The sequence below is a fragment of the Natator depressus genome, chromosome 9 (assembly GCF_965152275.1).
Source record: "Natator depressus isolate rNatDep1 chromosome 9, rNatDep2.hap1, whole genome shotgun sequence".
In the NCBI taxonomy this organism is placed as follows: domain Eukaryota; kingdom Metazoa; phylum Chordata; order Testudines; family Cheloniidae; genus Natator; species Natator depressus.
The window spans coordinates 78,823,882-78,849,855 of record NC_134242.1 but is presented as its reverse complement, the minus strand read 5'-3'; the positions used below and the strand labels follow the sequence as shown (position 1 = coordinate 78,849,855).

General features: G+C 47.3%; 1 protein-coding gene across 1 annotated transcript; it reads left to right on the top strand.

The window, feature by feature from the left end:
- The first annotated feature begins 3,840 nt into the window (after nt 1–3,840).
- Nucleotides 3,841–12,487, top strand: LOC141993594 (adrenodoxin-like). The gene is made up of 4 exons (XM_074963143.1): nt 3,841–4,114; nt 10,497–10,621; nt 11,213–11,342; nt 11,675–12,487. Exons 1-4 carry the CDS (start codon nt 3,936–3,938, stop codon nt 11,790–11,792), a joined length of 552 nt encoding a protein of 183 aa, XP_074819244.1. The 5' UTR covers nt 3,841–3,935; the 3' UTR covers nt 11,793–12,487.
- The last annotated feature ends 13,487 nt before the right edge of the window (nt 12,488–25,974 follow it).

The following is a 25,974-nucleotide window of genomic DNA, read 5'->3' as shown; positions in this document are numbered from 1 at the left end:
ATCTCCCGTGAAAAGGTTCCCTTACCACAGTGAAGTCGCTGTGTGAATGAGGGCACTTTTGAGAACAGCTCCATCTGAACTCCTGCATGACTTGGGACAGGGTTGAAGAGGTTGGTTTTCCTGCCCTATTGCACAAATAATTTAAAACTGGAGATTTACTGTAGGGGCCACTGCTACATTGACTGGGGGTCGGGGTCTGTGCAATGGGTGAGAAACCCTAACAATGGAAGTCTTTTCCATCTCTAACATATGTGCGTGTACAGACTATTAAAAACCAAGTTTTCTGGGCAGGGCCCTTGTCAGGGTTTATTTCCTTCCTTTAACATCTGTACCCTGTGAAGCATGGGACATACAGAAATTGTCTCAGTGTGGGAGGCACAGATATCATCTGGACTGAGAGGGTAATAATATTCATTAGATTAAAACCATAATAATACTTCAGTTCCCATCCCCCCCCCCCCCCCCCATTATGGGAAAATGTACTGGGCTGAACAAACGCTGATAGGATCCATAATGCTACGTGGGCCTTACAGCAGAGTAAAGCCCCATCTATGCTGTGGGTGTTATGAAGGCACAGCTGTGCTGCTGTAGTGCCATGCTGGAGGTGCTTTTTAGAGTGATGGAGGGGGTTTTCCATTGCTGTAGTTAAGCCACTTCTCTGAGCAGCAGTAACTAGATTGACAGAGTTCTTCCATTGACTAGAATGGGGTTAGGTTGGCTTAATGATGTCGCTTGGGGGGGGTGCATTTTTCACACTTGTGACTGCTATAGCTAGGTCAATCTAACCTTTAAGGTAGACCAGGCCCAAATGCACTTGTGGGGGTTCCTGAATAGATCTAGCTGCTTACTGAAGACCACCCTTCCTACTAAACTCCACACACAGCCTCTTTGTGTGGGAGAGCATGTCTGTCATTCAGTGCTCAGCCTTTTAACATGCTGTCATGGGCAGGATGTGAACCCCCACTCTGAGGAGGCTAGCCCCCGGCTTTGCCCCTTCCACACCCCCTTGCCTGCTGGAGTGCCAAGCTCCCCCCACCGTGGCCAGAAGAGTCCTGGCCAAGCTGTCCCAAGCACCAACCTGCCTGCCCCAGCTGCCTGGACCACCTGCAGGCGCATTAAACCGCCCCAGTCAACCCAATCATCAGCCCGCCCACTCGCCCCAGCCATGCTGGCCTCCCCTTTTCCCGCAATGCCAGCCAGCCACCCCCGGGCCGTTGGCTGCCTTGAGCAGCCCCTGGCTGCTGGTCAGCCTGAGCCACTGGCTGGCCAAGCCCTGAGCTCCATAGGCCCGAGCTGAGCCTCCGCCAGCTTTGGGGAAGAGCAGGAGTGAAGGTGGGACCTCGGGGCAGAGCATGAGCGGGGCCACAGTCTGGGTTTGGGGAGGCTTAGCCTCCCCTGCCCTATTATACCCGCTGCCTATGGGTGACGTGGTGTTGCGCTTCTGAGCTGTGTCCCCATTGTGGCAAGGCATTAAGACTTGCTGTGTGTTGCATAGAGAATGCTTATCAATACAGGACTAATCACTGACTTGCCACCTCCCCCTCTTAAGTTTTACAGGGAAAGACCTGATTCCCCTTTCACTCACACTGGTTTTCTGCCACTGACTTCAAGGGAGTAACTCCTGATCTGGGTCAGTGGGGTGAGAAAAGAACCATGTTCAGTCATCAGGTTTCAGAGTAGCAGCTGTGTTAGTCTGTATTCGCAAAAAGAAAAGGAGTACTTGTGGCACCTTAGAGATTAACCAATTTATTTGAGCATAAGCTTTCCTGAGCTACAGCTCACTTCATGGATGTGGTCAGTGTATTCTTTGTCATGGATCTGTTCCTGTATGGTCTATGGGGGCCTCTACTGGCTGATGTGTGCATTACACAGTGAGAGGGGAAAGGTGGAGAGAGGATTTGGGGATTGTTGACGCCAGATGAATCCAACAGAGCACTTGCAGCGGAGGATCCTATGCTGCTTGAGTTTGTTGAGTTCAAGCATTTGTTGATCATTTGTCAATCAAATACAGAGCACTTTGTTTCTTTCTCTCTCTCCCTCCCACCTTCCCCCATATATGGGGATGTCTTCTAGAGTACAATCACAGGGTGATATTGCAGCTCAAGTAGCCCTACCCGAGCTGGCTTTAATGTAGCTAGTTTGGGTCCCAGAGGAGAGTCACGTGGCAGCTCATGCTTCAGCGCTAGCCCCAGGCGTAGTTATCTGGGAGTAGTTGGCTGCGCTTGTACAGCATATGCTGAAGTTCATGCTGCCACAGTTTCGCTGATCCACTACCCGAGCTAGCAAGATTAAAGCTAGCTCGGGTGCATCACCCGTGTGATGGCAGTATAGACATACCCATAGAGAGTGGTGCTGATCCTTCTCTTGTTAAAATCAGTAGGAGCAGGAACAGGATCCAAAGCACTGAATGGGAATCAAATAACCCTGAATGTCTGAGATTCTCACTGATGGGACAGGCACATCACGGGGAGGGCAGATACCTCAAGAGATCGTGGGTTCTCTGAGACCTCAGGGAGGGGACCTTCTTTCTTTTGAACCTCATGTCATTCCCTGAAAGCTTCTCCCCACCTTCAATTTAGTCTTGAGAGCAATACAATAAAATGATTTAAATGGTGTGTTTTAATTCTGGCTGCTTGGAAATGGTCCCTTAATTTTTTCTCCCCAACAGATTATTGGAGTTTTTGACTGACTAGACTTGTTCATGAAATGTGTCTGCTTTTGTCAACACGTGTTGATGTTTGGAAAAACTGAAAACCCCAAAACGAAGACGTTTCTGGTTGAAAATGTTCACTTCTTTGACAGAGTCAATTTTTTCCACTGAAAACAAACAAAATAATTTTTGCTTCTAAATTTTTGTCCCCAGCCCCCATTTTCTGTCCAGATCTAGACTAAACCTCCTAATGTCTCTTCCTTTTGGGATTGATGGGTGGTTTGCTGCTATCCTCTTCTGAAACCTATGTGGGAGCCCTAGACAGTTCCAGTTTAAAAGGTTATCCGTAATAATGGTAACTAATAATGCCTCTATAGTAATGTATATATTATGATATAGATAAACCTAATTAAAACAAAAATTTCTATTAACTGTCAAATTATTCAGATTTGTTTAGGGATAATTCAGTCTTTTGAAATGATCAGCCCAGGACTGGACTTGCCTCTCCTCTATAGTGGCGGGTCTCTTTCAGGTCAGGGTGAGGTGCGTTGTTATGGGGTAGAGGACACTATTGCTGCCATGACGATACTTGCTTTGGGAATAAATTGAGGCTTTAGGGTTATCACCAGTACTAAATTCCCTGTGCATTTACATGACCAGGATAATAATCTGCACTTGCGTAGCACTTCGCAGCTGAGGATTGCAAAACCATTCACTAATTGAGCCTCTCCTCTCCCTTGTGAAGTAGGTAAAGGTGCCCATTTTATAGAATGGAAGCTGTGGCACAGAGGGATGAAGTGATTTGCTCATAGTGATACAGCATCTGAATCAGGAATAGAATCCAGGAATCCTAGCTCACTAGTCTAAGTGCTCGAGGGGACACACTTGGTGAGACAGCAGTAGAGCTCAAGAATTTCAAGTCTCAGTCCACTGTTTCAAACCATAGGACAGACATACATATTGTAAGGTGGGCATTGTACTCAAGATAGCGTCTGAAAATGGCTTTGTTTGATTGCTAGAATGAAACAGAATTGGGAAGAATAGTGAAGTGTGATCAGCTGGGGTCCTAACCTGCTCAGGGGTTGCACATTACAGCTGCTTACAAAACTCCACCAGTGGGTTGGACTGTAGTAAGGTCCAGGATACACCCTCTTTCCTCCTCCACAGGGAGGCTGTCCTAGATTTTTTTTTTTTTTCCCCTCTCTCAGCTGTACTTATACCTCAGAAGCTAGCTAGCCCTGCAACAAAAAAAGAACGAAGAAACATAAAGCAAGACTCAGCTAGCATGATGGCCCGGTGCGCTCCACAGCTTATCCGCACCTTGCTAAACGGACTTAATTTGGGCAAAGTTCAGTCTTTTCAATGCCTCAGAGTAGCGGAGCACAATCAGGCACCTGTCAGCCTGCAGCCAAAGAGAAGCTTCGGCTCCACACACAGGCTCCATGATGTCCCAAGGGACACAGGGTAAGCAAAAGACTCAACTCTACCTCATTTCTTCCAGGACCTTTCAGGAAAGACAGTCTGACCCCATCTACCTGGAGCCACGTGCCTCTATCTCAGCCTGCTGAGGTGCAGGGGTGGGACAGACAAATTAGTTTAAAAGAGCATGTTTAAAATAAATAGCAATCAATCCCCTAGCTAGGTGAGAATGGCACCGTGAATAGCCCGGTCTGTGGGAGGTAGGGCTTCACCTGTATCTAGAATGAAAGAGGCAAGGCCACCTGAGGGACAATTGGGGTGGATGTTATGCTGAATCTGTGCATGGTTCTTGCCCTGTGTTCTCACTAGCTTATTGTACATGGTGTCCTAAAGGGAGAGAAGTCGACAGGGGGTTGAATTGGGACAGTAGGTAATATTTAGTGGGGGGTGGGTAGCCACTTAGGGCAAGTTCAGCATGTGTACCTCATGTATTTAGATCTGAGTGAGTTCCAGCAAATGCTGGGGACTAGCTGGGTTCTAGTATTTCTCTGACTGTGGCAACATTTATGTACCTTGGGGGTGGAGGGAGAGACAGAGGCCCAGAGATATGCAGTGGCTTTGACAAGGTCACACAGCAGGTCAGTGGAAAAGCCAGGTTCCTGAGTCCAGCTGAACCGCACTTCCTCAGCCTCTCTGCTCAGACAGCCAAAAAGGGGGCCAATTAATGCAAACCATGACTGTGTTTTTTGTGACCCCTGTTTGGTAGAAATTGGTCTGAGACTTGCATCATTTTCCCTTTGCGTCCAAGCACCCATGTCATAAATATAAAGGGAAGGGTAACCACTTTTCTGTATACAGTGCTATAAAATCCCTCCTGGCCAGAGGCAAAATCCTTTCACCTGTAAAGGGTTAAGAAGCTAAGGTAACCTCGCTGGCACCTGGTGCCTTCCCTTTATATTTATGACAACCCATCAGAGAATAAATACACTCCGTCACTGCCAGTAGGGCTGGATTCCCAGTGTGCGATGACAGCTTCCAGGACCCATTTTCCAATACGGTAGCTTTACATACTCTAATGCCGCAGGATGGTTTATATTTCAGCACCTGAGGGAAAGGTGAGGTCATGTTATGTGTCCTAAAGATGTCAAATACTTCACCTCAGTAACCATTTTTTCTCCAAAAAGGCCAGTGGGGTTTAAGGAATTACAGATATCCCCTCAGGGTTTTATTAGTGTAGTGTGGTGTGGGTTTTTGAAGGATGTATTCAACACATGGCCTGTGGCTGGCCAAGGCTTCTAGCTACAGCCACGTGAGTTCGGATTCCGACCTTGTCCTTCACTCCCCAGCTGGTAAGGCTGACAGCATCTGCAGGCAGCAGAGTGTGCACTTCCTAGCCAGAAGCCAGCACCTCACATTGCACTGCACTGACTGTCACCCTCGCAGCTGGGAGCAGGAGGTTCTCAGGAACTCCTCCTTGGGGGCAATACAGCTGACTCCACAATTACTGTAGGGTTTGTTACACTATTAACATACAAACAGGAACACAAGTTGGGTGTTCTGTTTTTTTTTTTTTTTCAAATTCTCCCTGTTTTCTCTTGGATGGATCCCTCCATTTATTTACATTTTCCCCTTGCCCCTAAGGATCTCCCAATCTTTTCATCCCTCTACAGTTCTTGGGCAAGCATGCTGGAGCCGTCTGCCTTTCCAGTGGATGGATCCCAATAAGAGCTTCTATTTAATCGGCCACAGGGGGCACTGTTGAGCAACATCGGTTCCTCACTTTCCACTCAGGGATGCACTGTAGGGCAGGGACCAAGCTGCAAACCCACCTCTCGGTCATGGTACTACACCGAACAGTAACCAATGGCGGTTCTCGAGCATGTGAGCTCTTCATGCAGAAGGACTTTAGGATAGCACATTCTAGAGAGGCTCCTGTTCTTTGATAGGACTGTCTTTTAATGATGAGTCTGCCAGCTAAAGGATGGTGGAGACTATTGAGGAATAAGGACTGGGAGAAGGCCCATTCCTATCAACCCAGCTCTTCTTAAATTCACAAGGTAAAAATCACTTCCTTCTCCTTTTGCAGAATTCCAGCCCAGGGCCAGACCCCAGAAGCAGTTTGGAGACTGTGGGGGTCCATCCTTGGATTAGCTGTTAAAAATGTCTTAAATCAGGCATGAACTGAGCACTGCAGCATCTGGCAGGTCAGGTATACTGCCTTACAGCTGCTTTCTGCACTTTTGAAAGAAAGTCCCCCAGGGCTCAGAGTATGCCTCATTGGGCCCAAACAAGCAACAGGTCAACCCCCTACAATCAGATCAAAGCATTTATATTTGATGCAAAAGCAAAGAGCCAATGGGCTTGGATTAGGGAAGGGGTATTTCACTGGCACCAAATCCTTGGGTGGCTTTAAAAGCAGAATATCAATTGAAAGCATAGAGCCCAGTGCTGCAAGCCTGCCTCTAATTTAGTGTGGTTTGTTATTACCCGTATTGCCCATGATGTGCAGGCACTTTCCAAATACTTGAGAAGGATGGTCCCTGCTCCAAGGAGCTCACTGTCTAAGGGCAACTAGTGAGGGAAAGGGGACCAAAGGCAATTTAGATAGAAGGCAACTTCGCTCACGGTAAGCAGCACAGCAGTAGTGGCGCTTTAAGGACTTAAGTGTGGGCAGGGTACGAGCCTTGCAGATTTATTCAAGGAGGTCATGCCATATGTGGGGGGCAGCACAGGAATAGCTATGGAGGAGGTTGTGTGAGAAGCTGACCAATGGGGAACAAGGCTGGGGAATATAGGCAAAGCAGGGTGGTTGTGGGGGCAGGCTTGACAAGGGAGGCTCCTGAGGTAAATGGTGCTATTCTGTGAGAGTAAGGGATGCAGAATCAAATGCAGAGTTTCTGGGTGGGTCTGAGTTTTACCTCAAGTCTCTCACCAGTTCTGATGGTATCTTCTCTAACTGGTTCTGAAGGAGCTCCACTTGTGTTAAGGGTAATGTGGAAGGGTAATGTGTTAATTTCTCTGGGGAAAAGAAAGGGAACTTGTAGTTCTTCCAAACAAATGTGATCTGAGTAGGCTTTAATCTGCTAGCAAAGATTAAGACCCATCTAGAAAAAGGGCCCAGCCAGCAAAATGGAAAACACAATATGCCACTTTATCTGACCTTAGAGAAAGGAGTTGTAGCGATAAACCTGTTTAATGGGATTTATGAACAGCCACTATCCAACATCCTCCAGCACATCCTTCAGCCAAGCACATCCTTCAGCACATCCTTCAGGGCAGCTACACTGGAAACTTCAGAGTGTTTGGTATACACTTGGGTCATTTGACTTTGTGTGCTTGCACTCTATGGACGTATTGCTAAGAAATCGGTAGACTGTGTTATAATTTCCCAGCACATCTGAGCGTCACTGCTTGTTTCTTTGTCCCTTGGGCTTCCAGGAATGTGGCCTTGCTGAGTTTTGCTCACTTTAAATCTTACTCTGACTGTGAGAAACTGGGTGCTGTTTCAGTCAGCCTTGTAAAAGGGGCAAACCAGAGGATTGCAGGCTTGGCCAATTCTCTCTACTAAACAAACACATCATTCTCAAGGCTGAAAAACCTTCTTCTGATGCCAGCAACGACAAAAGCAAGGCCACCTGGCTGCAGCAACACTTCTGTTGCTCAGGAATGTATCAGAAGCTGCTAGATGGGTGACATCCCTTTCTAGAGGGCTGAGAGAGCAACCTGCAAAGTCAACCAGGGAGACTGAGCTGCTGTGAAGTTCTGTTGGCTTTGGAGACAATTCCTGCCTTTTGAATTCACAGGAGTATGGGCAGGTCCCCGTTCAGAGGTGCTATGCAGAACGATGCCATTGTATTCAGTGTGCCACTCTGTCAGTCCATCAAGTTCTGAACGGCTCAGAGAGCTGGTGGTGTGATATGCTTCTAGGCCACCAGTGCACCTCTTGACAGATGTCCCCACATGGGTGGCATGAATTGGCCATCTTCTTGTCAAAGTTGGTGTAGAGGGTAAAAGCTTAGAAAAGAGATGACTGAGGGGGGGTATAAGAGAGCTCTATAAAATAATGAATGGTATAGAGAAAGTGAATAGGGAAGTGTTATTTATCCCTTCACATAACACTATAACCAGGGGTCACCCAATTAAATTAATAGGTAGCAGGTTTAAAACAAACATAAGGAACACAAGGCACAGTCAACCTGTGGAATTTGTTGCCATGGGATGTTGTGAAGGTCAAAAGTGTAACTGGGTTCAAAAAGAATAGCTAAGTTCATGGAGGGTAGGTCCATCAATAGCTATTAGCCAAGATGGTCAGGGACACAACCTCATGCTCTGGGTATCCCTAAACCTCTTATTGTCTGAAGCTGGGACTGGATGACGGGGATGGATCTCTCACTAATTGCCCTGCCTTGTTCATTCCCTCTGAAGCATCTGGCACTGGCCACTGTCAGAAGACAGGATACTGGGCTAGATGGACCATGGGTCTGACCCAGGATGGCTGTCCTTATGTTCTTAAGGACTGAATGAGATACAGAGGCTGATCTTTTCCTCTCCTCCCTAGAGGTGGTTCTTCTAGGTCAGTGTTGGCAGGCCTGTTCTGTGGATAACTATAGGACTTAGGTCTCTTGGGCTGTCAATTTAAATTGCAAATTCCCTTCTGCAAGAATGATTTCACCTCATCTGAGATTTCCACTTCTCCCTTGGATGTTGTTTTCGGAGCCCCTCACCTGTCACGTTCGCACTGTCGGTCCTGATTTTGTAACTTTGGGGTATGAGGTTTCTGACGTTTTACTGTAGTGATTTTTGAACCTCAAAGCATTCAGCAGATGGTGAAGTTCAGCATCTGTAATTCAGATGTAATTGATCTGCCAAACCGGGCCAGAACAGGTTGTTTCATGAGATTTCCAGAGCCAGCATGCAGCCAGCTTCTCTTGGGGTGTCTCGACAGCTTTGCTTCCAGGAGGAGCCCAGAGCAGCGCAGGCAGCTGTGAAAACCCTCAGCGATGCAATTGTTAGCAATGTTCTGTTTAAGCCTGGGGCAAAAAAGTCTTTTTTTATCTGACTTGTTTGGCCACCCTTTAGGTATTGGGAGGTAGCACTGTGTGGGAAGCACAGTTGGGTTACCAAAATCCTGCCTCTGTTCTTGCATAGGAGATGTGTAGCAGAAATACACGAGCCACAGAAATGCTAATGGGACCCATATGACTTTTAGGACCTCCATATGATGAAGCTTTTGTGCTTGCAGTTTATAGATCACAAAGACTGTGAATGTTTCCTGCCATGGCATACCCTGGGGAACCCAAGTAAAGTCACAAGTGTATGTTTTAGAGCAGGTTTGGGGACCAGTTGTGTTTAATTGATAGCCCTCTGTTGTGATCCCCCTTTCTATACTACATTCTCCATAGTTCCCGGTCTCTTTTCTCCAGCCAACAGAAATCCGATTAGGTTGCATTGATGCAAAGAAGGGCATATGGGCTGGGTGATTTAATATCCAGAGAAGATCCCTCTCCATCTTTTGACCAGCAATTCAGAATATCCTAAGCAGAGGCAGAAAGAACCCATCTCAGGTTTTACACAGTGCTTGCTGGGTCTGATCTATTGTTATTGCTATAATGCAATAGTTATATTACAGGCAACGTACCTAGGCTGATTTGTTGTAGACATCCCTGCTGAAATGGGTTGTGAGTTTTATGCAGACTTCCAGCCAGAATGGGCATATTCAGAAAAGTCCCTGGACCTTCACCTTCACATAGAGTTTTAGGGCCAAATCTAGCCTAGTGAAAAAGGGGGTGATTTCCATTCATACACTAAAAGCTGTATCCCCCTTATGATGAGGATGAATTTAGCTTTTAGTGTATTATCAAGGCTCTCGGTGACTCTTTCAGAGGTTGAACTAACAAAGAGTAGAAATGGAGCATTTAGCAAATAATCCTCCTGGGGGAAAAAAAGAGCGAGCCCCTGTTGCATAATTTAAATCTAATCTTGAGCAGCTTTACCATGCAGTATCCTCACTTCACTCCATATAGGATTAGCCCAGAGAGGCCCCCCCTCTCCCAGCAATAGCAAATGTCTAGCAAGCTCTTTGGGTTTAAATCAACAGTCTCCCACCCCTTGCCCATACACAGGTATGCTCATTCACCCTTAACCACATGTCTATTCTTAGAAACATTTGAGCAAGGGGTAAAGTTTGTGTCCGTTCAGATTTGAATGGCTCTAGTTTGCCCTTCCCTGTGCAGTGAATGGCAAGGACTGACACACGAAGATACGTAGTGTAGGTACTTTCATGCAACTGCATTGTAGCCTTTCAAGAAGCTGGGTGCTTATGTAAATTCTTCATGTGATCACTGCCTCGTTCTCCTGCTCAGCCGGCAGCTGTTTCATAGGTAGCAGTGGCCCAGCTTGCACTGACCTCCTGTAACTTGTTTGACAGCTCTGCGGACAGAGTGACGGTGCATTTTATAAACCGGGATGGAGAGAGACTCACGGCCACAGCCAAAGAAGGGGAGAGTTTGCTGGAAGTGGTAGTTAATCAAAACCTGGGCATCGATGGCTTTGGTAGGTGCAATAATAAAGCTCCCAAGGGTCAAACACAAAATGTGAAATAAACAATGCAGGGAATTGCGAGACTGAAGACGCGCTTGCAATGGTCTGGCAACGTCACTCACTGTTCTGGTTATCATCAGTTCTGCAGTTGGGTCAAACTCGGATCGCTGAACTGGGTGCCAGCTCCTCTCTCTCTGTGCCACACGGTCGTTAGTGAGTATGTGTGTGTCCGGGGTGCAGGGGTTTCACATACCTGTCTCATTTAAAGGGCCAGAGTGGCAATATCTGTGCAACTCCCATCCTAGCTGGCACCCCATGGACTGTATTAATGAAGTTATTTATTTATCTGGATGTATCAAATATGTTCATATTTCAACTATGTATTCATTTGGCTTTGGGATCCTTCTGGATAAGAGGTGCGGGGCTGTCAGTAAATGTGTTAGTAGCAAGACTGGCTCCTTGATTTCCCTCTGAAACCTCTCCTGATGTACTTTCGGCCTGGGTATAGGCAGGGCCACCTCTTTTCACAGTTCCTCAAGAGTGTCTACTATCCCTCCTTGCTGTTCTCTGATGCACTGTGCTGACCCCTCCCACTTCCTGCAGGTGCCTGTGAAGGTACATTGGCCTGCTCCACGTGTCACCTCATCTTTGAGGAGGAGGTCTTTCAAAAGTTGGATGCCATTACAGACGAGGAGCTGGACATGCTGGATTTGGCCTATGGACTCACTGATACGTAAGCATTTTTGCCTGTTGGAGTTGGCACACAGAAATGTACCACTTTCTGGACTGGGAACGTTCTGTCTCGCTCCTCATAGTCTAGACTCTTAGTGTTTATAAGGCACCAGTTACTCAGAGGGTGTAATTTATTTTCTATTACGAACGTGTCTTAAGAATCTCCTTCTTCTGGGGGAGGGAGAGGGTAGTGCTAGCTCCATCCTTTGATAGCTGAGCTGTTGTATGAATCTGGAGACAAACGAAATGGTATGGGCATTGGTGGTGGGAACTAGTGGGCTCTTTCCTTTGCCATAAAAATGTATGAAGCTCATTCTGTTGTCTGCTTTTCAGATCACGTCTAGGCTGCCAGGTGTGTGTTAAGAAGGCGATGGATGGTCTGACTGTCCAGGTCCCCATGGAGGTTGCTGACATGAGGAGAGAGCTGGAAGTGGGAAAGCAAAGCAAATAATAATATTAGTAACTGGCATTGGCACCTGCACAAAGCCTTCCCTTAGATTTAGGCGTGTTTTTTTAAGTATATTATATTTTGTTGTCTCCATTGAGCCTTGTGACCAGTTTGCATTAGGTCACATAGGCCCTGATTCAGAATCCATCCCTATTCAGCAAAGCTCTTCCTTACACATGTGCTAAACTTGAAGGACTTAAGCAGATGCTTAGAGTTAAGAACCTGCTTAAGTCCGCTGAAGTTCAACAAGACACCTCAATGTTTTGCTTAAATGCTCTGCTGAAGTAGGGCCATAGTAAACACAGGGGATTCTCTCCCTTCCTTGAAGTTAAGGACATCCCAACAGTTACTGTGAATGGCGAATTTTGCTGGATCTGGCTACTTAACTGTAGAGAGACTTCCCATTCTGACATAGTTGGGGGAACGCTAGTACCATAAAATCATAACTGCATGCATCAGCTTGATTAAATAGTCTAAGTTAGTTTGATAAATAGCAATGGATGGGTAACCTTCAGGATTCTGCCATTTTACACAGAAATGGATTTTTTTCCATAAATATGAACTTTTTGTGCCAATGTGCACTAACTGCTAATTTCTCCAAATATTCGCTCCTTTCTCCACTATTGTATCACATTCTAGCTCAAAAATAAAAGGCTAATCACTGGGTTTCTAGACCAATTAAATTTGTTTTCCTGATGTGGTTGATAGTACAATGAAAGAAATGGAGATCTGGGGCATGAACATGCAGTTGCTGTTTTAAAAGATATATTTTACCTCCTGGATTCTCTCTTGATTGCCATGTCTAAGATGCAGTCAGAGGTGTGACTGCAGCCTGTGTAGTCATACCCAAGATCACTTGGATCTGTCTCAAATAACAATAGCCGTGAAGCCACAGCAGCCTAGGGTGAATAACACTGCCTGCATAACCCTCACTCTCCCTTAGACTTGAAAGCCCAAGCTGCAACATCTACTCAGCTCTTTTTAATGCACTAGCACAAGTCTGTAGACCTGGGCTAAGACACTCACTCCCAGAGGCAGTGTAGAAATGCCCCGTGTGTACTCAAGCAGCTAGGCCACTGCTTTGGCTTCACTGATATTAGCATTCCAGCTATCTAGACCAAAGCTAGCTCTGGTATATAGACACATGCTGTAGTCACCTTTCTGATTACAGTGTAGATGTACCCTATATGTTTGAGTGAAATTTCTAAACTTGCAACTGAAGCCACATGGACATTTGAAGTCTATATTCAGGTTTTCCATTCAGAAATCTTTCTCTCAGAAGTAAGGATTTGGTTTCAAATTCACAATGCATTTAGCAGGCAATCAAAAAACAATGAGCTAATGGGAAACTGTTTATCAGCATCACAGACACTTCCATATGCTTGCGATATGTTTTAGTGATGAAAGGGAGTACTTTTTCACACAATGCATTATTAGACAGTGGCACTAATTGCCACAAGATAATATTGAGGCCAAGAATTTAGCAAGATTCAAAGAGGGGCTAGACATTTATATGAATAACAAGAATGTCCAGAGTTGTTATAGTTGATGCTAATAAAAGAGTAGTGCAAGGGAGATAAAATGTCATGTTTCAGGGTTTAAGATAATCTTTCAGAGATTAGGATAAAACCTTCTTCAGGGGCAGATTTTTCCACATCTGTTTAGTATGGAGTTTCTTGCATCTTCCTTCAAATTGTCTGGTGCCTGACATCTGCCATAAATCTGCTTCTTCACATGTCTGATTTCAAACACCTAGCCTGGTTTGGCTGGGATTGCTAGATTGCAGATTGCTAGATGCTGATGTGAACCATTTGAAACTGGGAAGCATGTAAGAACAGGCTCTCTGGTGAGATTTCCAGTGCCTCCTGCTCCTGAATGAGCTGTCAATAAAATGAAAAAAGCCTTTCTCTCAGTGATTTGGCACAGCCCAGGCTGGAAACCAGCAGCACTTACATGAGAAAATGGAACAAAAAAGTTAGCCAAACTCCTTCAAATAGCAAAGATTCTAGACAGATCTTATTGTAGTTGACCTGATGTTTCCAACCATACTGTCAATGGTAAAATAATCCAGTCTCATTGTCACCTGCATCTCATGGCATTTTTGTTTTTACGCTCCCTCTGTTATTTCTATACAGATTCCATTGTTCTTAGAAATATGCTCTGCCCTGCGTTGCCTGGGTGGCCTGCAGGGTGTTTTGAGCTGCTGCTTTGATACTGAGAAGGTGATACAAAAAGAGGCAAAAATACTGCACCGGGTTGTAGCATGAATTGTGTATGTAGGGTAATGACAGCACAACATGCTTCACCAGAATGACTCTCAATCTCATGACTTCTTTAGACTCTGAAGCAAGTTAAACCCCACTATAATAATAGGGCTCCATCCAGCTTGCTCAATGCACGTTGACTCACAATATACTCCCAGTGTGCTAGGGAAGTGGTATCATCCCTATTGTACAGAAGGGGAACCTGAAGCACGCAGAGGGGTTTTTTGTTTGGTTTTTCTTTTTAAAGCCACATTTTTCTGGCTTGGGCCAGGGTTTTCAGCAGTGACTAATCCATTTTGGGTTTCTGAGTACCCAACTGGAGACCCGCAAAAGGGCCCTCATTTTCAGAGCATGGGTGCTCAGCACTCTCTGAAAATCAGCTCAGGCACCCAAAACCACTAATCCTTTGCTTGGGCCCAAGAGTTAGGTGCCTAAAGAGAAGCAGACTGATTTTCAGAGCTGCTGGTGATGTCCCAAGAATGAGGCAAAGGTAGTTAGTGTTGTCTTACTAAGTGTCTACTGGGCCTAGTGCCTAATGTGGTCACCTTCAGTCCAGATGGGATTATACCCCTGTCATTCACAGTTTGCTTGGTTTTGAAAAGCTCCATCCTGGATAGTCCCCAAAAGCAAGCAAGTAAAAGGGAATGGCTGCGACTGAGCTAATAATCCAAAAGTGAGCTGCTCTGAGGAACCGCTCGGAGCAGAGCAGGAATGACCTGATAGCTGAAAGCAGTTAGGCTGTGTTCTAGCAGCAGTCCTGGGACTGTGCAGAATAGGGGCCTTCTGAGAAGCAAGAGACTGGCCCCTCCCTCTGCACTTGGTTCTTCCCGTATTTGCCTGAGGAAACCACACCTTTGGATTGTGTCACCACTATTAAGGAGCTGGGGAGTGGTAGCAGCAACAGCAGAGGCTGTTGGGGTCCAGTTCCTTATTCCCCAACATGCATTAACCAGAGGCACGTTCAAGTATTTGCATGTTATGGGCCCATGTTCTTTTGCTTCAGTGGATTCTTTTGGTTGTTGGCACAAATGTACTACTAATAAAGGTTTAATAATAACAAAAGTCTTTCCTTCCCTCACAAAACATCCCTCAGAAAAATGAATCTGTGTCTTCCATATCGCTACTGTTACGTAGGTTCTTCAGCAACCCAAACCATCACGAAAATTCAGGCAGCATAACACATCGCACATATACACCCCTAACCTCAGCCAAGTAGATAGAATTGATTTGCAGGGGTCTCTGAAAGTGAGTTTGTACATCAATGCTATTGTATGGTGTGCTACAGTAAATGCAGTAGGGTGAGTTAAGGAGGGAATTTCTGCTCGTCGGTTGAATTTTCTTGCTTTTATCATGCATTTTATGTCAGACCCTTAGTGTAATGGGAATAAGAAAATTATCATTCTAGAACCCTGGTGACTAACACTCTAGAATTCTGACCTTTTCAGTATTCCATATTTTTAATCCATGTTCCTACCAATCACATCCCCTCCAGGTGCACAGCATTAATATTTTTAATAATGATACTTAGCACAATGTAAAGATACTTAGATTTAGATTAATTAGAACACCAGGACTTCAACTATTCAAGTGTAAGGAGTTTAAGGTAGAATAGATAATCTGATCATGTGGAATCTGTTTCTGAACTAAGATGGGGCCAAACCAAATTATTTATCTGCACCTCCAAACTCTGAGTTTTGGCTAGAGTGAGAATCTGGATTCTCAGCCTTGGTTTTGTGTTTTGCTTTGCCACACCAAGCCCTTACTGATGAAGTTTAGTAAAACCAGAGCAAAATTACCCCCTTGATCACAGACCTTTAGTCAGGGTCATTAAACATAAAACTTGACTTGCCAGAACAACATTGCTAAAAACAGCTCCATGCGGTTACTTGAAGAGAGAGACTTAGGCTGACGGCTACAGTCCGAGGAGTGATTCTTGTAGGTTTCAACTGGACACAAGGCAGCACTCTCAGTACAGCAGCATCACCAGCTCCTTCAACAGAGATAATAAAACAAGGCAGGGAATGTAACCTCAGTTCCTTTTAGGACACCCTCCCCACTCTGCACCCTTGATCTTCTTCCACTTCTTATAATCTCCTCTCCAGTTTGGGCACTGAATTCACATCCCATGACTCAAAACACCTACCCATGTCAGAAGGCTTTCACAGAGCAGCAACGCCTGTGGCTGCACTTGGAGGAGTGCTGAAGTGAGTCCCATCCAGCCCTTTTTGGCTGCTGGAAGATCACCCCAGGTCCTTTAGGTAATGTGGAACAGAGGATGAAAGATTGACACCTTCCAAAAATCCACAATAGGCTTTTGATTTCTGCTGCTTTTCCCTTAGGACAGCATCACTGAAAAAGTACAGCTAGCAGAGACTAGGGGTAGGGTAGGGTTGGGTTTACGGAGACATTGCCCTGCACAGGTCTTTCCTACCCATTCAGCCCAACACCAGTAGGTCAGATTCAATTTCCCAGCAGGACGATTGGAAGTTCCCAAGTTTATTTCAGCATTACAAGAGCGTGATGCAGCATCAGGGCTTCAGAGTCACTTTGATGAGGGTCTAGTCTGCCACTGCAGATTTAGCACCCTATGCGATACAGCCCCTCACACAGTGTCCTACATGACAACCTTTTCCCAGTCGTGTTTCTTTGTCTCATCGCTGCACTGAGGCAGGCAGAAATGGGCAAAGGACAAAGCAGTGGGAGGCATTTTGTGAAGAAATACAGTTCTTGACAGGGCCCTCCTGGAAATGAAAGAGAGACAACACCTTGCACTGATCATCTTCTGTCCTTTGTCCCAACTCCTGCTCCTTTCCCCTAGCAGTGAGTAGTGGTGTATGTATAGCACAACTCACTGGTAGAGGGCCGGGTCACTACAGAGCAAGGATGTTGCTGCGTTGTGTGGTGAAGTACTTCAGCACTAGAGAAGGGCCTGGATGCAAGCAACTTGAACAGTGGTTGGTGACTATGAAATCTAGCTCTAAGCTGAGTATTTCCACTTCATACTTGCGGTACTGGGTCCTGACACTAGAACAAGGCTTCAGGCCCACATGGCAAATACAATCCAGCATTAGCCTCTATTCTGTGCTGTCATTTGGAAGTGATTCACATTTGATTCCTTGCCTTGGCTTCCTGCTCTTGGAGCTGCAAGTGCTGTGGTGGCTGCAAGCACATGAGAAGGAGTCTCTAGCATTACTCTGAAATTGCCCTCCTGCCCCATGAGTCCTTTGAGTGTATTAGGGAAGTTGGAATATGCTTTCTGCCTTAGTGCCACACCTCAGAAGGGGTAAATAAAATAACCAACATCACCTTAGTCACTGGCGATGCACGAATGCTCTGGTTATTTCCACCATAAACCCCGCCCCGCCCCCCCCCCCCCCAAAAAAAAACAAAAAAAACTTTCTCTCCATGCTGTGACTTTCCCATGTGCGAGCCAACAGGTCTGGCTCATTGCAGCTTCACCCTCAGTGCTCTCCTACTTATACTTCAAAGCTGGGCCACAAGCTGCTGCTGAAAGCTGTCAGCACCCCTTCCCTGTGTCCATGCTCGAGGCCACATACCCAGCAGGTGACAACTGAGTGATTAGCTGCTGGCTGACAGGATCGAGGACTGTCACATTCCCATTCAGAATATGGCTGCCTTTCCAGGAAAAGGGTCTTAGGGTGAGAAGTCTGTTTCCTTTGATGTGTACATAGTAAAAATAACCCACGGTCCCCATTAGCACATGTACTCCCTGGCTGGTGGCACAGAGATGGGCCCACCACCCAAAAGGCTGCCTGGGAGACAAGGGCTGCTGGGAGAAAATCCACTATAGAGACATCCTGGGAGAGCTGTTCTCCTGGGTTTGTTGATAGGTCAGAGGTGGCAGCAGGGATTCTGGGAGGAACAGCTATAGCTGAACCTTGCACTAGAATGGTTCCAGTAAGTCTGGAGGATGAGGGAGCAAAAATGTACACTCGAAATCTGAACAAAATGGGCCTGAGGTACATGAGTCACTGCCTCTCTGAGGCAATTGAGATGGTCTGCTCTGTCCCTGCTCTATAGTTCTGGTCAGGCGCAGAGCATTGTTGGTTCATGGCTGACAGCTACACAACTCCCCTTCCTTAGTGACTGTCACTGGTGTCTTTCTGGTGTCCCTTCATGGCTTAGCATACAGCCTTTCAATATGGATCAGTCCCGCTTTGACCAATAGCCAGCCTCTGTTCTGATTTCAGAAGGTAGCCCCAGGGGGAATGTCTACACAGGAGCCAGCAAGTGTAATTTCCAGCTGGAGTAGCCATACCCACACCTGCATTAATCAAGCCAGCATGCTAAAAATCGAAGCGCAGCCATGGTGGCATGAGCAGTGGGTGGAGCTAACCACCCAACCTTATACCTGGAGGTCTCTGACGGGATAATACTTGGGCAGCTAGCCCGTCCTGCTGCTCATGTTAGTGCGGTTACACTGCTCACTAGCTCCATCAGTGGGTATGTCTACACCTTCCAGCTCCAGTGTAGACATACCCAGAGGAGAAATCCATCTATAGACAACTACCAGGGCTACATGTTGAAGGAAGTTGTGGCCTTTTCTCATGGGAGAAGCCAGGCCTCTATGTATTTGCATCCTCTCTCACTGAGCGGTCCATAAGCTGAGGAGTGCTGCAGAGGTTGACTGAGTTACCACTGTAAGTAGTTCCCTGGCACACCAGGTCATGGCATCTCTTAGCACTATCAATGTTTTCAGCATTTTCTGGTTCTTTTGCACCCAAGCAGTACAATTCTTATTAAAAAAAAAAACTCCTAAAATGTCATGGGCCAGAGCCTCAGCTAGTGTAAATCAGCATTGCTCCACTGACTTCACCAGAGTGAGGATGATTTTCACCCATTTGAGGATATGGCCCCATATTTGAGGGGTTTTGTTTATTTCTGGGCAGTCTACAGAAAACAGGGGCTATAACTGCCACTGTGTGATAGATGGAACATGAATTAAATAGCTCTGACACACCCAGAAAGATGTGATAGCAGAGAAAAACAGCCCATCCTAACATCCCTAGAGCTAGAGTGAGCCAGACAATGACAGTAAGGGCTGTGGGTAGTGTTCTAGCTGCCACTGGGCTGTCCAGCAGTGTCAATTTAAAGTCATGGGGCCCGACTCACTGTGTGCAGACAGCCACAGCTGCCTAGACTGAACACCAGAGAACATATTGCACCACTCTCTTTCTGAGCCTACAAGAACTATTCCACAAGGTTTGCTCTAATGAGTTGGGCCTAGGCCTGGTTGCCTGGCGCTCCTGAGTTCTAATCTCAACTCTGACAATCACTTCTTCTGTGGCCTTGAGCAACTCATTTCACCTCTCTGCCTTGGTTTCCCCAGCTGTAAATATGGAGATACTAGTAACAGTGATATGCTCCCCAAGGATTAATTAGTTAATGTCTGTAAAGGACTCGGAAGATGAAAAGCCCTCTATAAGTGCTGTGTTATTAAATTTATCTCTGCTGGAAGATATCAAAGCTGGGTCAACTACTGCAGATAACATACTTACTAAATCTTCAGTGAGGAAGTCATTCTCCCAGACAAAAATGTAGGTTATAATAATATTTTGGCTCCAGCAAGCCTTTCCTTTATCCTAATCTCGATTTGTCAGCTGCCATGCAATTCCATCCCCCTCCAGTCACTATTTTTGCACCAATAGGAGCTAATACTATCTCTACCATGTGAATTGTGTGGCATGCTGGCTGAATCAAGGCACTGGATGGCATGGTAGCCTACTGCCTAAATCAGCCTTCTATGGGACTGACAGATGAGAATTGGTCTCACAATAATTAAGATAGAAATAATATTTTGGTCCCTTCAACTGTCAGTTCCTATTGGCTGTCTCAAAATGCCCGAGATTAGAAGTGGCCGTTTTGGAGTATCAGCCAAGTGGTAGCAGGGAAGCCAGTTAATATTGGTGTCTTGACCATGTGGTGACTTACAAAAATTACAAATTTGCTACCTGTGTTTGGCATGGGCTTGCTCCAACTCCCATTGAAGCCAATGGAAAGACTGCCACGAACTTCAATGGGCATTGGATTTGGCCCCATGTGAGCATTTGCAGCTAAATAGCTGTGAAGAAACTCCCCGCTACTGTTGCTCACACATTCTTGTCAACTGCTGGAAATGGCCCACCTTGATTATCACTACAAAAGGTTTTCTCCCCCCCCCCCCCCCCGCTCTCCTGCTGGTAATAGCTCACCTTACCTGATCACTCTCGTTACAGTGTGTATGGTAACACCCATTGTTTCATGTTCTCTATGTATATAAATCTCCCCACTGTATTCTCCACTGCATGCATCTGATGAAGTGAGCTGTAGCTCACGAAAGCTTATGCTCAAATAAATTTGTTAGTCTCTAAGGTGCCACAGGTCCTCCTTTTCTTTCTCCTCATGCAGTGACATTGCCAGTTACCCCCATCCCCCAACACGTGATTTGCTGGATTCACAAAAGGCAAAACCTTGTGGTATGTTTTCCGCTTCCCATCAGACCAGAAAGCAGTTTCCCGCGCATTTGGTTCCCGCTGGTGATGAAAACTGTTTTGGCTGAGGGAAGGGTGGGAATATCACAAAATCATACTTAGTCCTGCCATGAGTGGAGGGGACTGGACGAGATGACCTCTCAATGTCCCTTCTAGTCCTATGATTCTATAAAAGCCAAGGGCTCAGTTTAAATAAATAAATTAATAAATGGTGGGATTGCGTACAATGCTCCCATGACATCAATGTGAATTTGGGGGTAAATAACCAGCATTTGCGATTCATGGAAATCTGCATCTAATTCACTGATGATCTTAATAACTACAAACAAAACTAACCCCCGAAAGGGCAGAAAAAGAAAAACGGAGGAAGAAAGCAGGGAGCATGCTGCATACAATCAGAGCTCGCTGCACCTGTGGTGGTTAGAATGATGATGTGGAGGCCACTTCCCTTTTCATACCCTCAGAACCCTCCATGCAGGGAGGGCGAGGCCAGTGGACATTGCTCAACAGACACTTCCGGTGCAGGTGCCTTTAGCCCACAAGTGGAGCTCTGCAGAAGGCAGCTGAAGACAAACTCATGGTTTTTGCATATGGTCTTGCACAGCTGGATATTTAGTATTTTACTCAGCCAGGCTCCTGACTCACCTAGGACAGAGGTGGGAAAACTACGGCTCATGGGCCAGATCCGGCCCATCAGGGCTTTGGATCTAGCCCACGGGATTGCCACCCCTGTGGCACCGTGGGCCCCGCACTGCTCCTGGAAGCGGCCGGCACCACGTCCCTGCAGCTCCGGGGGTTGGTAGGGAGGGCAGAGGCCTCTGCGCAGTGCCCTCGCCTGCATGCACCGCCCCCCGCAGTGCCCATTGGCTGGGAATGGGGAACCATGGCCAATGGGAGCTTTGGGGGAGGTACCCGCAGGCGAGGGCAGCACACGGAACGCTCTGCTTCCCCCTCGCATCCAAGGGGCTGCAGGGACGTGGTGCTGGCTGCGTCTGGGAGTGGCACAGGGCCAGGGCAGGCAGGCAGGGAGCCTGCCTTAGCCCCGCTGCCATCCCGGAGCCGCTCCAGCTAAGCGGCGCCGGTCCGGCGCCCTCACCCTGCACCCCTCCTGTACCCTGCACCCCAACCGCCTTCCCTGAGCCCCCTTGTACATCCCGCACCCCTCCTCTGCCCGAGCCCCTTCCTGCACACCGCACCCGATCCCACACCCCACACCCCCAACCCCCTGCCTGAGCCCTACATTCATGGCCCTGCATGCAATTTCCCCACCCAGCTGTAGCCCTCAAGCCAAAAAGTTTCCTCATCCCGATGTAGGATGAAGAGATGGAGGCTATTGCCAAAGAGGACAAATGAAGGGGGGACACCAGTCTCCATTTGCTGGCTTGTGGTCCCAGGGAACCCTGAATCATCTCATGAATGAATTTGCTTCAGTTTAATCAGAAGCCTTTGATGCCCATGCTCCCTGAACAGATTTGGTGCTGAGGGCTCTTTGCTCCTGGAAAGGCCCAAGTACAAAGGACTTTTGCCTACGGTGCTGGTGGTACTCATGGCTGTATGTTTACACTGCAAAATAAAAGAAAGACTTGATGGCAGCGAGTCTCAGAGCCTGGATCTCCTGGGCAGTGCTGGGATTACAATGGCTCCAGTGGCTCCATGGAGCCAGGCCCATGCTCAGAAGGGTCCCTGGCCTGCTCTGCTTGCACTGATCCCAAGACCGCGCTGGCTCCCCCTGCCCACCACTTGCTCCTCTCAGCCTGCCCGCCGTGGGCTCCTTGCCACCCCCTGGCCCCAGCCCGTGCTCCTCTCAGTCTCCTGGCTGGACCCCAGTGCTGGGTGAGTGCAGGAGCTGGGTGAGAGGGTTGGGGATGGGGGTAAGGGCTTCGAGATGAGGGGTTTGGGGTTCAGGAGGGGGCTCTGGGCTGGGGCCAAGGGGTTTGGAGTGTGGGAGGGGGGTGCAGAGCTGGGGCAGGGGGTTGGGAGTGTGAGCGGGGCTCAGGGCTGGGCCAGGGGGTTGGAGTGTGGGCTCTGGCTGATGCAGTTCACCGGGGCTCCAGGAGGCGCTGACCTCAGGAGGCCCCTTAAATAGCAGCTGCACCAGCACTGCCCCAGCATTTCCTGGGGACAGAGAAAGCAGCAGCCTGTCTGGCTCCTAGGCAGAGGAGTGCCAGCTCCGCAGCTCCAATTCGCCGTGGTGCCCCAGATTTGCACCCACCACGGTTTCCAGGCCAATGGGTGCTGCAGAGCCTGCTTAGGGTGGTGCCGGCGGGTGGGGGCAGGGCACAGAGACTCCCTCCCCCGGCTGCCCTTCTGCCTAGGAGCCGGCCATGCCGCCACTTCTCAGGAGCCGCATGGAGCCTGCCTTAGCACTGCTGCAGCCAATTGGACTTTCAGTGGCCTGGTCAGCTGTGCTGACCAGAGCTGCCAGGGTCCCTTTTTGACTGGAAGGTCCAGTTGAAAACTGGACACCTGGCAACCCTAAAAGAAATGCAAATGTTGCAAGCATGGCCATAATATCTCTTGGTCTGCTGTGGCCTGTCAAAGTAGGAGCTTTACAAAGTGACTGCAAATGTGCGCTGCTGACTAGTGGCGGAAGGGTGGATGTGGAGGGGGCTGATGGTATCACCCTGTTTATGTTAGCCGAGGACAGAGTTAGTGCAAATATGAGTCATCTCTGTGGGTCAGCATGTTCCCGCCTTTCAAGCATGCCTCTCAGAAGCTTTGTGGTGACCACAAACCGTTTTTCCCTCAGCAAGAGGGAAATCCACTAAAACTCTAACACAGGATAAGATGGGGGCTGTGTGATCCACCCTAAAAGGGAGCTTTAGTGGACGCTTGACCTCCCGAGTTGCCTCTGACTTTGTTGAACCTTGTGAAACTGGCAGAGGCTAATGGGTGGTGGGGCTGGGGTGGAAGAGAGGGGAGGAGAGAGGGTTAGTTGCCTTAACTCAGCATGGGTAATTTCTGGCTAAGCAGCAAGTACAAAATTGTTTATGTAGGCTGGAAAAGGAAAAGGCTGTAGGCCCTCAGGGGTGTTTACACTAAAAGAGTTTGTTTCCTTGACAGCAGCTCAGTGAGGAGAAATGAGGGACCTCAAAATAGCGAACAGGTCACACGAGTTCAAAAGTCACAGTCATAAAGGGATCAGGATTGGGAGAGAGGAGGCATCACACCCCACTGCAATCCCCACAGCCATGGCTCAGGAGGATAAAGGACACTTGGCCCGCGCCACACACTCCCACTCCTCCCCCCACAACATGTCCTGGCCATGGTTCAGGGGCCGTTGGGTCCCCAGACCACAAACAGCTGTGCTCTCCACTACTATGAAGGAGAAAGTATTAAAAACTTCAGGGTTAAGACACCAGAGATAAGGAGGCAAATCCTTTCCCACTGTCAGTCCCCTCCCATTGTGCTGAATGCCTCTCTCCCTGCAACCACAGATATCTATTAATGTGAAGAGCATACACACACGATCTTGTTATTGTAGGGTTACTTATGGGCCTGCACATGCATGGTTGTCATTATACAGTTCTTACATGAGCAGGGCAGCATAGAGAGATGTTCACAGCGTAAGGCTGCATATGCTGGTCTCTGGTAGGATTACATGTGCACACCGGGTTGGTGCATACTGGGTTGTTATTATAGGGTTGCTTCACAGGACTGAGCTGTTGGAAGTTTTTCTCCTATCTCACCCACCCTTCCCCCTGCCTGCCCTCCCCCTAAGTCTTTGTTTGGAAAAAATATACAGGGAGAAACACCCAGACCTGACATTCCTAGGTCAGGAGAGCAAAGGGCCTATTTTGCGCCTCCTGAGCTTGACGCTAGCTCTTTAAACTTCCTGAAGTGTCAGCAAGAATTATTCTTAGTGTCTTTATGCGATTGAAAGCTTTTGCTCTGCATTTGGCCAAGGCTCTGGATTGAGAGATTCTGCCAAAACTCCTTGTTTGGATTGCGAACAGCTCAGCCACTAGACCCATTTACTATTCATTAAACTGTTTGGAGTACAGATTAACTTCTGATCCTCCAAATAAAGATTAACTTTGCTCTCAATTTTTATGAGTTTTTCACCTGCTGTGAAAGGGGAACTTAGGACACTTCAGCAAGGGCTGTCTCATTTCACTGTAGCTTCTGCAAGTTTCTCTATAGCCACCGCAGAAATGCAGTTCATCTTATAGCAATAATTGTATTGCATTGCAATAATACACTTGTTCTGCTAAACTTTTTTCAGCAAGCTAGCTATTCCCAATTCCTTCCAGGGTAAGTGCCAAGAGGAACTGTTTTCCTCAATCAGCAGCAGTGGAAATGAACAACTGCTGCCAAAATTGTGCCATTCTACACAAATATCAATAGCTCTTGGGCTTAAAGTGCAGCCTTCACAAAGAATAACAAACAGAGTGTCTATGATGATTAAAGTCAAGTGCTAAAGTCAGACTAGCTGAATAGTTCTGATTGCTTTCACAAGTCAGTGAAAAGTAATTTTGTGAGAGGGGTCATGACAGCTTCACAGCAATCAAAATGGCCAAATTCTTCCCTGGCGTAACGGCCTCGTTGTCAGGGCTGAATCTGGCCCAATTGTGACAGTTACAAAATAAAACTGAAGCATACTGGATGGCTCAGACAATTGGGCTACAGAGCTTTAGCGGCCTGACTGAAATCTACGCTAGAGCCGAAGTGACCTAAAGCGGCAGTCATCTCATAGTGATTCAATGAGTGATTTGAAATGAAATGATAGGTCTTAGTCCAGATCCTAGTGACCAAATATCCACAGCACAAACACACAACTGATACCTTTCTCAACGGAGAGGCCAAGGGCTGGAAGGAAGGAAGGAGAGTCAGTGACCTTGGGCAAGTCACTGACTCTCTATTTCCCATCTGTAAAACGAGCCTCCCTATGTCCCAGGTATAGTGTGAGGATAAATGCATTAATGTTGGGAAGGAGCTCAGATTGTATGGCTGTCCGTCATATCCAACAATGACATCGCAACATTTTGTCTCTTCTCTTGTGGCGAGGTAGTCAGAGCTGCGAGGAGCAAGGCCACAAACAGATGTCACATAGACAAGTGTAGGCTCCTACTGAAGAGTTGGCATGATGCTTGGCCCTTTTTCCAGTCTGTCCATTCCTCGGATTGGAATTAAGGTAGTAAGAGTGCTAAACGCTATAGAAGTAACTAGATAGCTAGAATGGGCATACAACGGATGCAACATAACTCCTGGAGGAGGAGCCTTCCAGCTCGCTGGGCTGGGCTCGGTGTTTGTGTGTCTGTGAAGATTTATTGCTACTGCCCAGACCATATATGGACTCTGGAGCAAGAGAAGACATCAACCCCAGGGCTGTCGATCCAGCGCCGCTCCTCAGCACTAACTACTGTAGAACTAAAGACAAGGAAACACAAGGCATGTGCCCGGCATTAAAGGACAAACAAAGCTGTGTTT